This window comes from Protomyctophum parallelum (genome assembly GCF_964188405.1).
Source record: "Protomyctophum parallelum genome assembly, chromosome: 7".
NCBI classification, from domain to species: Eukaryota; Metazoa; Chordata; class Actinopteri; order Myctophiformes; family Myctophidae; genus Protomyctophum; species Protomyctophum parallelum.
Window position 1 is genome coordinate 25,746,697 of NC_139705.1, and position 12,716 is coordinate 25,759,412.

Below are 12,716 nucleotides of genomic sequence, written 5' to 3' on the forward strand. Positions count from 1 at the left end.
AGTCTTGCCATGTACACATTTGTCCACTATGGACAAATCGATGACCCACTGCTAGCCTATATTATTATTATCAAAATTGATCAAGTCTGAGGGTCATTATTATTCCATACACACACACACACACACACACACACACACACACACACACACACACACACACACACACACACACACACACACACACACACACACACACACACACACACACACACACACACACACACACACACACACACATCCCCTCCATTGTAACAATAATGGCCTAAAAACTATCATGCAAGGTCTAGCCATAATAGGCCTATGTTGCCTTGTTTTCTATCAATTTGGTGCACTGCCTAAATTCACCCCCAGGTGAAGCGGCAAGTAGGCCTACGTTCTCTTCATTATTTAGCAAGTTGGAAGAAAGCCAAGGAACTCAGAGATGATTGTCACAGGGAGATCGACTAACTCCCTGGCCTACCCTGTGTACATGAACAAAGGGTGGGTTAACTTATATGATTCATCATGAAAGATATATCTTCATTAGGGGGAAAGGTTTTTAAACAAACGGTAAGGGGTCGGACGACTCGGACCTATCAGACACCTTCTGTCGTAGGCCTACACATGCAGTGACCTACCGTATTCAATAACATTACAAAAAGTTTTTTCAGTTGCTAGCCCCTCTCGGAACCCTCTGTAAAGTTTCTGAATTTATTTTTTTGCATTTATTCCTTTGTATGTAATCGTGCCGCTCTAACAATCCAAGTCTTACACCTTAACACGTCTGTTTTCCTCACTGTCCGGGGCAGGGGTGGACCGTGTCGCCTGTCCCATTGTACACATGCAGATGAGGTATTGAAATGCTAATCTGGGTGCTTAACCTGCCAGGTAGGTATGGGTATGCATGCATACAGTACTGTACTCTGCTTCTTAGGCTACTTGTTCACAATGAAACCACCACCAGCAAGAACACCCTGGCTGCCAGCCTGCCGTTGAAACCTTCCATCGTCCCAGCGACAAAACACATAATCTGCTGAGACGGACAGGACTAGCCTGCAATCATGGCATTTAAACATGCTCTTCTGTTTATAAACTAAACACTGTGACACATTTAAAAAGTGTTACAAATAAGTGTTTAGAACCTAAACGCTTGAGTTTAGTGTGAAACGAAGAAAAAAAACAACAACCTTTTTAGCGGGGGGAGGGGCGGTGGGCCCCCATGACGATTATAAAAACATTTAGTCTCTGCGTTATGGTACACAGATGTACATAGCCTACCCTCCGTGCAGGCCGTGCTGCAGCCTTTTGGTGGTGGTGAGATGTTTCAAAAGAAGCATAAATCGGCTATAGGAGACAACGGAAACGTGAGAGAAATGTAATGTGGCGCAGAAGCTGTTAAGTAACTTTGTTTGACCGTTTTGGCTGCTCTGAAATTCTCTCTTCCTTCCTTATTGACTTCCCATTGTACCGCCTCCAGCACCGGGACTGGCCTCTGATCTGCTCTGTCTCAGCTAGCCAGTCCCGGTGCGGGAGGCGGTTTTATGCTTCTTTTGAAACATCTCACCACCACCAAAAGGCCGCAGCACGGCCTGCACGGAGGGTATGTACATCTGTGTACCATAACACCTGGAATAAATGCATAGGGACCCTACGTAAAGTAACATTCAAATTTCAGAAACTTTACGGAGGGTTCCGAGAGGGGCTAAGAAGTTGCCAACATGGGTTTACCGGCTTACTTCCTCTTTCTGTGTGACAACAAGATAAGAAGAATGATATAGCTCTGACGTCTGACAACGCCTTATTGCGGTTGTGTGTCGACTTCTAAAAATAGACTGTGTTTGTTTATGACTCATTCAACAAGGGAACAGCAACACACACATTTCCCCCAAACTGTTAACATGCAGCAAGCAAGGCTTGCCCAGTAGAAAGAAAGACAACCCAGAGGAGGAGCACCACCACCATGGCACCAACCAATATGACGTGCCCGCGCAGGTGTGGCTCATGCTCGTCCCCGCCACCCCTCCCCCCAGCTACAATCCCCGGCCGCGCGCTCTCGTCAAACTAATTCATTGTATCGGATTGGAAGCCAGTGCCACACACAGCACAGGGAGCGCGACACGACACCAACCGCTGCTACACCACTACACACATAAACTGCAGGTAAACTACTTCAATTAACCTTTTAATTATGTTATGAACACGTTATATTGGTGATTCACAGATGTACTTTAAATTATGAATGGCCCTAAATTGTCCACGAGCCACTTGGCTTTTAGGCGGACCCGGCTAAAAAGGCTAACTGAGTTAGCTTATTTTCCCCAACCAAACAAGAAACAACCAACCGACCGACCTCACATTTCAACGCCGCTTCCTTTCCTTCCGCACTTCATTAGCATTCTATACGTGTCTGTCTTCGTTACATTTAGGGGTTTCTCTCTTTGAACGGAGTAACGTTAGTATGGATGAAAACGTTCTCGAAAGTCTGTTAAGGACTGTGAAGTCACTATGAAAAGTTGAGTCAATGTTCATAAACTTGTACCGCAAAGATTATAGTTTGCGATCCGAGGCCAGTCAAACAAGGATCTTTTTAACAACGCTTATAAATGTAACGTCTGTTTAGTTACATTTGAACACACAGGGCTAGTAGATAAACACACGATTTGACTGTAGGTCCTGTGTTATAACTTAATTACATAATTACAGTCTGACTTTGTAACAGGAAAAGTGCTATTTTAAAGCTCATTGTTTATTATGTTTGTAAAGTAAACGGAGAGAACCTGGCTCTTCTTGTTCTCCCTTTCTCCGGTGGTGGAAAAATATAAGTTTCTGCCTACCCCCTCTCGTTCTACTATGGTCTATGTGCCAGGAATAAGTGTGTATTATTACCGTATGTGTATATTAAATACGCCGTTTGCTTGCCTTGGGAACGGGGGCCACCCACCCCATTCTTGCACTGCGGACACACACACTAGCCATCTGTTGCCTGTGTGATGACGCCATGTTTGTGGTGGTGACCCACCCAATGCCTAGGTGCTTTTCAAACCACTGTTCTCATGGAAAACAAGTAGCTCCTGTGACTAAAGCCCTTCGTTTGTATTGGGGCGTGTTCTTTGATAGATTATAATATTATACTGTAGATTATAAAATGTACTGTATTTAACATGAAAGTGAACCATATTTCATTCAATTATATTTTAGCCAAGTTCTAAATTAGCCAAATTCACTGTTATAAATGGTCAATGGTCTTAAGGTCCTTAACACACAGGGCTAAGGAAGAATGAGACCGGCTTTCTATGCTTATGGGTCAGCTTTACTGTGAGCTCAGTAAGGTACTAGGGTAATTCAAAATTTGTCAAGACACCATTCTCTAATAAATAAAACATTTAGTATTCTTGCATCTAGGAGGACCTGTATCAAAGTAGTGATTAACACTGAGTGAATCATGTATTGGTACTTTGGTAGGCTAAATTGTAGCCTAGTATGTCACTGTTATGAACTTATGACCTTATGTGTCATTGTGTGTAGCCTATGTGTCGCAACAGGCACCTAGAGCCGCTAGACACATTTTTGTTTGTTTCATAGTAGGCAACTGGCAAGCAGCTTATTGCTGTTATCCAGGTTCAGAATGACATATGACTGCAACAGTTGCATGAGCTTCCATCATCACCAATATATAAATGGTCGGCTGAAAAGAATGTAAGAGGCATAATAAACCAAACACCCACCCCAGACAGAAAAAATCAGACCCGTCTGAAGTGAGTGGTGCTGTACTGTACAATCCCTCCTCCCTGACCTCTGTGTGTTAGGTTGTGCAACAGTGACACTTGGTGGTGAACAAACGCTATAACACTGTTTTCAATTTACAATTTAGGCATTTAGCAGATACTCTTAATCCAGAGCGACTTACATTAAGCAAGAACAAAAAAGCATGGGAATACATCACATAAAAACATTTATCATGACTCTGACACAGGGACACAGCCACACACATAGCTGTCTATAGCCGCAATTTGCAACTCTAGATTTTTTTTACAATGGGCTGAATCTAGAGTTGCAACAACCTCCATCCACTTCATCTTTTTTGGTTTGTGATCTGCTTGTCTTAAACGACGTTAAACTCACCAACATTGCAGCTGCAGTCCAAGCTTGAATTATCCTCTTTCAATCTGCCAAGCTTGTTTTTCATAAAAATCCCCCGTAGACATGTTAAGAGCTACTTTCTGTCCAAAATATTCCAAGAGTGACATTTCCGAGCTGCCATTGTGTATTTTTTCAACGTGCCGTAAAACAAGACTTGAGGGGGAGTGTTTGTTTAATAGAAGGCTGTGCCTGATGGGGCGTCGCACTGCGTCAGCCTCTTCTTTGGGTGTCTTACCTGCGCAGGTAAGATTCTATTAAACAAGCGCTCCCCCTCACGTCTTGTTTTACGGCACGTTGAAAAAATACAAAATGGCAGCTCGGAAATGTCACAATTGGAATATTTTGGACAGAAAGTAGCTCATAACATGTCTACGGGGGATTTTTATGAAAAACAAGCTCGGCAGATTGAAAGAGGATAATTCAAGCTTGGACTGCAGCTGCAATGTTGGTGAGTTTAACGTCATTTAAGACAAGCGGATCACAAACCAAAAAAGATGAATAGGAAGTGGATGGAGGTTGTTGCAACTCTAGATTCAGCCCATTGTAAAAAAAAATCTAGAGTTGCAAATTGCGGCTAAGCTGTCTATAGGAGTGGTTGCACCACATAAAAAAATGGATGGTGAATAGCTGTCATGTGAATGAATGTTTTTTTGTAGACAAAATGTTAACTTGCAAATGGCATACTGCTAATGGCACAACACCATTGAACAGGAACAGGCATTTGTGGCACAGATGGATGTATCCTATACTTGCCAGTCTACACATTGAATCACAATAATTATCACTATCTCTGGGCGTGAATCGGCACAGACTGCTCCAATTATATGTACCCTACTGGGGAAAGCAATTTCTGACAGAGATTGAAGGAGCCATCGTGATATAATTATACTTTGTCATTACAATGACAGTGGATAATTATACTGAGCTGGGAGGGGGGGGGGATCCAATCACTAAATTGGTGGAAAGGCTGCAGCCACCCACCTCACTATGCACCACCTCTCTCTACTTTCTGTTAATATAATATCTGTTCAAGTTGTTCCATTCCCATATCTATCCATCTCGTTCTCTATTCATTCCATCTCACTCTGGTATTTCTTTCATTTAACTCTCTCCCACCCATGTTTATCTTATCTATCATTTTCATCCTGTGCTGTTTGCCTAAAGTTGCTCCCTCATCCTTTTCTCTCTCCATATCCATCTTTTACTCTTTTCCTCCCTATCTGTCTCAGTCCCCCAAATACATTTCTGTACCTTTCCTCCACCCCATCAATAATTTCCCCCTTATCTATCTTAGCTTATATTTTTTGTTTCCTCCCCTCCAGTGTCTCTTCACCACTTAATCTGTCTCTTCCCCTATTTTCCCTCTGCGTTCTTTCTCTTCCATTGCACTTTTGTCATGGCTAGTGCTACTTCTTCTCATTGTGAACAAGTAGCCTATTGCAGAGTACAGACTACAGTACTATGCATACCCTACCTGGCAGGTGAAAACAAGCCACCAGATTAGCATTTGAATGCCTGATCTGCATGTGGACAGGCAACGCGGTCCACCCCCCTGCCCCCGGGCCAGGACAAAAGAGGTGTTAAGGTGCCAGACTTGGATGGTTAGAGCGGCGCGATTACATACAAAGTCAATGCCAAGACGAGAATTGCGCGAACGGTCGCGGCGCGGTACAAACGGGACTGACCGAGGCAAATATATTAATAAAATATATTAGAGTAATGATTATATTCGGGTCTAATTCTTCATGGGGGCTCGAGCCCTGACGCCCCCACGGAGTCTACGTCACTGCCCCACTCAATCTCCCATCATCCCAAATCACACAGGGCTATATCTTGTGCCACCCCTTAACCCTTAATTCTAAACTAATTTGCCATTTTTTACTATTTAAAAACCTTTTGAAATAGTTCAAATAGCCGATCTGCAAGCTCACAATGTCTTGATGTAGATTGGCTAGTTGAACTATTTTAAAATGTTTTTCAAAATAGTAAAACATGGCAAATAAGTTTAGGGATAAGGGTGGCGCAAGATGGAGCCTATATAGTCTCTTTCCCTGTTAATTCTGTCCCTTAATGTTGGTGGACATAATTGTTCAGGTGGGTATTTGTACAGATAGTCCACTCCTTTATTATGATGGATCAGGGGTGAGCGACTGAGCGTGTCACATATGAACATGGGTGTGTTGTTGTTTTTGTTTGCGTTCCTGTTGCCAACAACCTTCGTAAGAAAGATGCATGTCGATGTTATTATTAAAACCTCACAACACCTCGCATCCCGATATGTTGTGAGCTTTTAGATCTGGTATTGTCACTATATATATTTAATCACTAATGTGAAATTATTTGATTTTGAAGAGAGAAATTATTTGTGATTTTTAACTAACTAACTAATCAATTGGCACAGTGACTAAATAATTGTTGGCTGATTCGAGGGTGCAGCAACGTCCTTGGAAACCCTCCTCAAGACGAGACAGGATTCAATTATTCTGCTCATTCACTCACGATCTCTTGCTTTCTTAAATTCTTGTGCTTCCTTGAGGTTAATGTAACATAAGGTTAATGTAACAAACCATTCTGGCCCTGGGTGGATCATGCTTAGCCTTTCATCCAGGACATCTTACAGTGCCATGCATCAATTAATGTTTATTTATTATGCTGGTACTATTAATCAAGCCATTCAATTAGGCATTCTTGCGCTACATGTGGAATTGAACCCATAACCAAAGTGAACCGCTGATATTTAACTATCCAAATCCAATCCATACAAGCGGACACAATTTCATTAGGGTTAAACCCCCTGGAAAGTGTTTTCCTAAATCCTAACCCAGTCCCACGCAGCCTAGACTACGGTGCAGTACCATTTTTAATACCTCTCAAGGTTCATGGTCTTCCCTATTTGTCCCTCCCCAGGTATTATGGCAGCCATCCGTAAGAAGCTGGTGATCGTGGGGGATGGAGCTTGTGGAAAGACCTGTCTGCTGATAGTCTTCAGTAAAGACCAGTTCCCTGAGGTCTACGTGCCCACAGTGTTCGAGAACTATGTAGCCGACATTGAGGTGGATGGCAAACAGGTACAGTGACCATAGTAGAGACTAAGGATTATTAAGCTATTGAGTAATTAACAAAGCAATGTAAGTTGTCATAATTTTTTTAGCCTGTATTAAAAAAACATTTATACAGAATTTGAACGCATGTGCAGCTTAAAGGGATATTTCACTTTCAAACATGTTTGGGGTCATTTAACAGCTACTTGGGCGTTTGTGAGCACCCCAGACAGGTTCAACTTCAAACATGCCCCCTTCCTTTTCAAACTCTGTTAGATTAATTGGTTCTTGGTTCTGGTGACTGATATTATGTGTGGAGGATGTGTTTTAATTATATATTTTTTACGAAGACATTATAAAAAAAGAAATGAAAAAAATATATATATTTCCCACGTCCGACACGGTCGAGAAATGAAAGTTACCGTGTTGCCGCTTTCCGTGCTCGGACAGACACAGGGACGCGCATAGATAAAGTAGGGACACGCATAGCTCCGTAATGGAGCGGAGGCACTGCTCAAAAATAATTGAAAAATTAAAAAAACACGGCTCACCCCTCACATAGGGGTAATGAAGTGTGTTGTCAGAGATCAACTTAGATATTGCATTGGCCACTGCTGTTCATTGGATTGATTCAAACCGTTACTGAATTCTCAACCAATGTTCCAGCGGTTTTGTTTGTTAAACAGACATGTAATTATGATATTGGACAATATCCTTCTTTAGTTGGTAGTCTTTATCATGATGTAATACAACTACTGTAATTTCTGTATAATAAAACTGTATGTCCTGATGAAGATCTGATTGATCGAAACGTTGACGGTAATACAAATATAGCAGAGCTTTTTTTTCCAGCATTACCAGTGTGCAGATTCTACTAGTTTTTGTGAACACCCGAGCACAAGCTAAATACTGGCACAGATCTGCTGTAAATTGTCTGAGCTACCAGCTATTTTAATTGCTGTCCAGCTAAGTCGGCAGAGTACTGATTAATTGTTAAATGTCTATAATACCTGATCTCCCCATGATCGTCTTTCTATCTCCCTAAGTTTCAACCTCTTCCTCGTCTTTCCACGCCCGTGCCTCTGTAAGCCCATATCGACACTCATTCATCCCGTCTTCTCACTCCCTCTTTCTGTGTTGTAGGTGGAGTTGGCTCTGTGGGATACAGCAGGTCAGGAGGACTATGACAGGCTGAGACCGCTGTCTTATCCAGACACTGATGTCATCCTCATGTGTTTCTCCATAGACAGCCCTGACAGCCTGGGTAAGATACAAATCCATTATAACGTCAAACTCATGATAGATTCATCAAACACCATTCCTTTTTTCTGTTGACTGACATTGTCCTAATACGTGAGGGGGTGTGTGTGGGTTTTTTTTCCTTTTCTTTTTGTTTTCATATATAATTATTTTGTTTTAGTTTCCGTCCTCCTTCTGGAGGAGGTTCTTTTACAAAATAATAATAATAAAAATAAATCAACCCACCCCCCCCCACATATTAGGACAATACCAGTCGCCAGTAAAAGGAGTTTAAAGTTATAATGGGCTTATATAGGAAGGGGGTGGACGCACAAAATAATTAAGCCAATGTCATAGAACCATCTGCTTCATAAGACGGCCTCTTCCTGAACCGTGTTTTAATGTTTCTCAGCCACAGTGGCAGAAGGATAAAAAATAAATCGCCAAAAAATATTTTTACAAACTAAAAACGATTTTTAAAAGACGTATGACCATGCAACGCGTTTTGAGCTTCTAGATCGGATATTGTCACATGTCAACATTGTACAACAAAGTATAAAACAGGGCTCAAGTGGTTAATCGGCGTAATTGATTTAGTCAAGTAAAATTTTTACAATTTCCTTTTCTTGAATACTTGAATACACGCTGGGAAAAACGTGCTTCACGATTATCCCATTAACCTAAATGAGCAAGATTAATTTGGTTGTTCTAAATGTCTGTTTCGATATAGTTTTGGTTATTCGCCCAGCCCTAGTATCAGCCATCATTTGAGCTTTCGTGCGTCCATATGTACAATCTTTAATCCCGTGTCCCTGCTGTGTCTGTCCTACAGAAAACATTCCTGAGAAGTGGACCCCTGAGGTCAAACACTTCTGTCCCAACGTCCCCATCATCCTGGTGGGGAACAAGAAGGACCTGCGTAACGATGATCACACGCGCAGAGAGCTGGCCAAGATGAAGCAGGTAAATTGGATCTCTCTCAAAGTTAGATAAGGTGTAAAAACATGACTAATGCATATGCATTAAATACATGCATATGTATTTCTGATATTAATGACTAGCCTCTGTCCCAGCCTTACTCGTATGCAAAGAGAAAAGCCTGGTCACAATGTAAGGCAGAGAGTGCATAGGCGGAAATTATGGGACAGAACATCCGTCAGACGTATTTCCCCAAGATACGATATTTGTTTTGACCAATCACAACACTTTGTAAAGCGTCAATGTCATTTCCTTGAGCGGTACTTCCGTCAAACTCCTGCTACTTCCGCCAAATTTCAGCAATGCACTCTACAGCGTATATTGTTCCCACCGTGGTTAATGACACGCTAAACATCTAATAGAACCTACATTTACTCCTAACCCTAACTTCTTCTTTTAATCCAATAGGAGCCTGTGAAGCCAGAAGAGGGCCGGGACATGGCCAATCGGATTCAGGCTTTTGGCTACATGGAGTGCTCGGCCAAGACCAAGGATGGTGTGCGGGAGGTGTTTGAGATGGCCACTAGAGCGGCACTGCAGGCCCGCCGTGGCAAGAAGAGCAGTAAATGTCTACTGCTGTAAAATGGCCGCTATATTTGGACTGTTTTTTACCCCTGGTTACTTACTGCCTGGGGCTAGGGGAAGGGATGCTGGGAGGGAGGGTTAGAAAAGAGTGCAGTAAATGACTACCGTTGTAAGATGGCCATTCATTGGACTCAATTTAACCTAAGTTGGTCCAGGACTATGGGGCTGGGGAGGGAGGCAAGGATATTGGGATGGAGAAGTGGGTTGGAGATAAGCCCCAGCTACCATCTGGTGAATTCTGGCTTGTGTCTGGGACGTTTGACTGCTCTACTGGCCATTGTGGCACGTAGTCAGCCAGTATTTAACAATCCTGTATAATGTTCTAAAACTATAGTTGAAAAGTGAAAGTGGCTGGTGCAGTTTGGGATGTACTGGCCACCGTGGCTGGTGAAGTTTAAAGTGTAACTGGCCACCGTGGCTGGATGTTGATTTCTTGCCTTGAAGGGGTGGCGTGAATGTTTGGGGATGGGAAATTAGCACAAACATGTACCGCTCCTAATAACCACAAATGGTCTCCTCACTCTAAGTTAGCATACCTGGCTGGCACTATATGGTGGGGTGGGCGGATGGATGAAGAGGGATAGGAATATAGTAATTGTTTGCTGCTATCAATGGCCATGACTGTATACGTTCCAGACAAGGGCAAAAAAAAACCAATTTGGACATTTCACACAGTTTGCTGTGTTGTGTGGTTGTTTTTCTTGCCACCAAATTGTGTTGGAACAGCCTCAACGGAAGAGAAACGACACAATCTACTACTGAAGCTCTCATCCAGTCTGTTCAGACAGACTCCCACTGTCACTTCAATAACTAATCGAACAGCTGTTTCAGTTTACTTTTTGTGGTTTCTAAGGACATGATACTGTAAAGATGTGTCATATATATATATATATATATGGATTGAAAATGACTAAAGGAAAGAGTTGGATCTAAAGTTCTGTACAGACGGTACAGTCGACATAGAATAGGTGACAGTCAAAAACAATAGAGGGAAGAAACATTTATAACAAGGTGAGCTGAGCTCTTCATCCGTCCTCTTCTCAAACTCTCCCTCGACAAACAATTGGAACAGATGACTGACAGTCAGTGAAATAATACAGCTGAGTGAATATTGGAATCAGCCACTGTGGCTGGTAATGAAAAGGAAAAGTATTTTTCCCCCCCTAATATTGTGCTCATCAAACTCATCCACTGGTTCCTTTTAACCTGAAGCCGATTCTAAAAAAAGTAAGTTTTCAGAAGAGCTTATGTTGTCAGTGGTGCTCAACCTTTTTCATGCCCCCTAGAATTATCTGCATTTGGCCACAGACGGTGAGATGGAATGCCTAAAGGTGGCATCTCGATTCACAATTAAACAGAATTGGCTTTTGAGTTGAGTTGAAATTCATACAATCGCTTGACCCTGGAGTATTCCAATATTTTCTGGAATACTGAGATCTGTACATTATCTTGGTACTTCTCATCCTTGTAAACTAATGGACAAATATCTCAACCTGTATATGAGATGCATGCCAGTGTCCTAGTTGTCAGAACAGGGGGCAGTCATATTTGGGGAATATATTGTAATGCATTTTTTTCCTTCTAACAATGGAGAGAATTCACCACTGGCTGGAAGGTTTGAGCGTGGTACATTGACCTTATTCAAGAAATCTGATTATTACATTGAATGTCCCAAATGCTGGCTCCTTGTGACATTGTATGTTGTACTCGTCGTCGTCGTCGTCGTCTTCCTCCTTGTTCTAAGTGAGGAGACTGACTCGGAACCAGAGACTAAAGTTGTTTTGTATGTATTTCCATCCGCTCTCTAAAAACTAATGTATATGTTGTCTTATCAGTATTTAAAATGAGAGGGATTGCTTGTGTGTCTTGAATTTGTTTTTTAATGCTTTACCTGAATTATGGTGATTTACATTTGGTTGTTGCTACCTGTCAATCATCCATGCCAAATGCTGTTATTGGGCAGTCAGGAGAAAGGCTGGCCTCGGCTGCCTGTCTAGAACTCTGCAAGGACCCACCCCTCTCTTTTCGATCTACCCTCCATTACCCAAATTAGATGGATGGTATTTTACCGTTTTATTATTTTTAACATAAATGGGCCAAAATGAATAGGAACTGATTTCCTTGTTTTTTTCTTTCCTTTTCTTTTCATTATTTTTTTTCTTCTTTAATTTTTTTTCATATGAAACATTTGTTTGTAAAAGAACAGGAAAACTAAGCTGTATGCAAAGTCTGTAAATATGAGAAGTGGGTTTGTTTATAATAGCCACGCACACACCACAAACGCAGGACTGGAAACTGTATTTGTAAACTAGCTTTGGTTTGTGTAATAAAATTACTTTATATATAATACTTGGGTTCCATGTTTGTTTTCTGAGCTACTGCTACATATGGGAGTTTGAGTGGTGCAACCACTCCTACATCCAGCAATGTGTACCTGTACCTGTATCATGTATGTATCCGTGAGCACGAGTGGTGTGCGCATGCGTGAAACCAACAATGGCCAGCAATGTCCGCGCGTGTGTGTACAATGCGAGTGCCATGCTGCGTGCGTGCGGTATTGCACGTGTGTGTGTGTAGTGTTTTATTAACGGTTCCCCAAACGGTTCTCATCAGTCGTCATTTAGCTCCGCTGTGTCTGTGCAATGTGCATGCATGCAAGCAGAGCCTGAGGTGACGTCACCCCACCTAAAGGAGTGTGTGGGGTCGGGGAGGATACGCCCACTGGTCTGTGCATTCAGCGACTGCTCACCGCCA

At 42.2% G+C, this 12,716-nt stretch overlaps 1 protein-coding gene across 1 annotated transcript; it reads left to right on the plus strand.

The window, feature by feature from the left end:
• The first annotated feature begins 1,957 nt into the window (after nt 1-1,957).
• Nucleotides 1,958-12,311, plus strand: rhoab (ras homolog gene family, member Ab). The gene is made up of 5 exons (XM_083770194.1): nt 1,958-2,139; nt 7,027-7,187; nt 8,304-8,424; nt 9,232-9,362; nt 9,786-12,311. Exons 2-5 carry the CDS (start codon nt 7,032-7,034, stop codon nt 9,957-9,959), a joined length of 582 nt encoding a protein of 193 aa, XP_083626320.1. The 5' UTR covers nt 1,958-2,139; nt 7,027-7,031; the 3' UTR covers nt 9,960-12,311.
• Nucleotides 12,312-12,716: the final 405 nt, after the last annotated feature.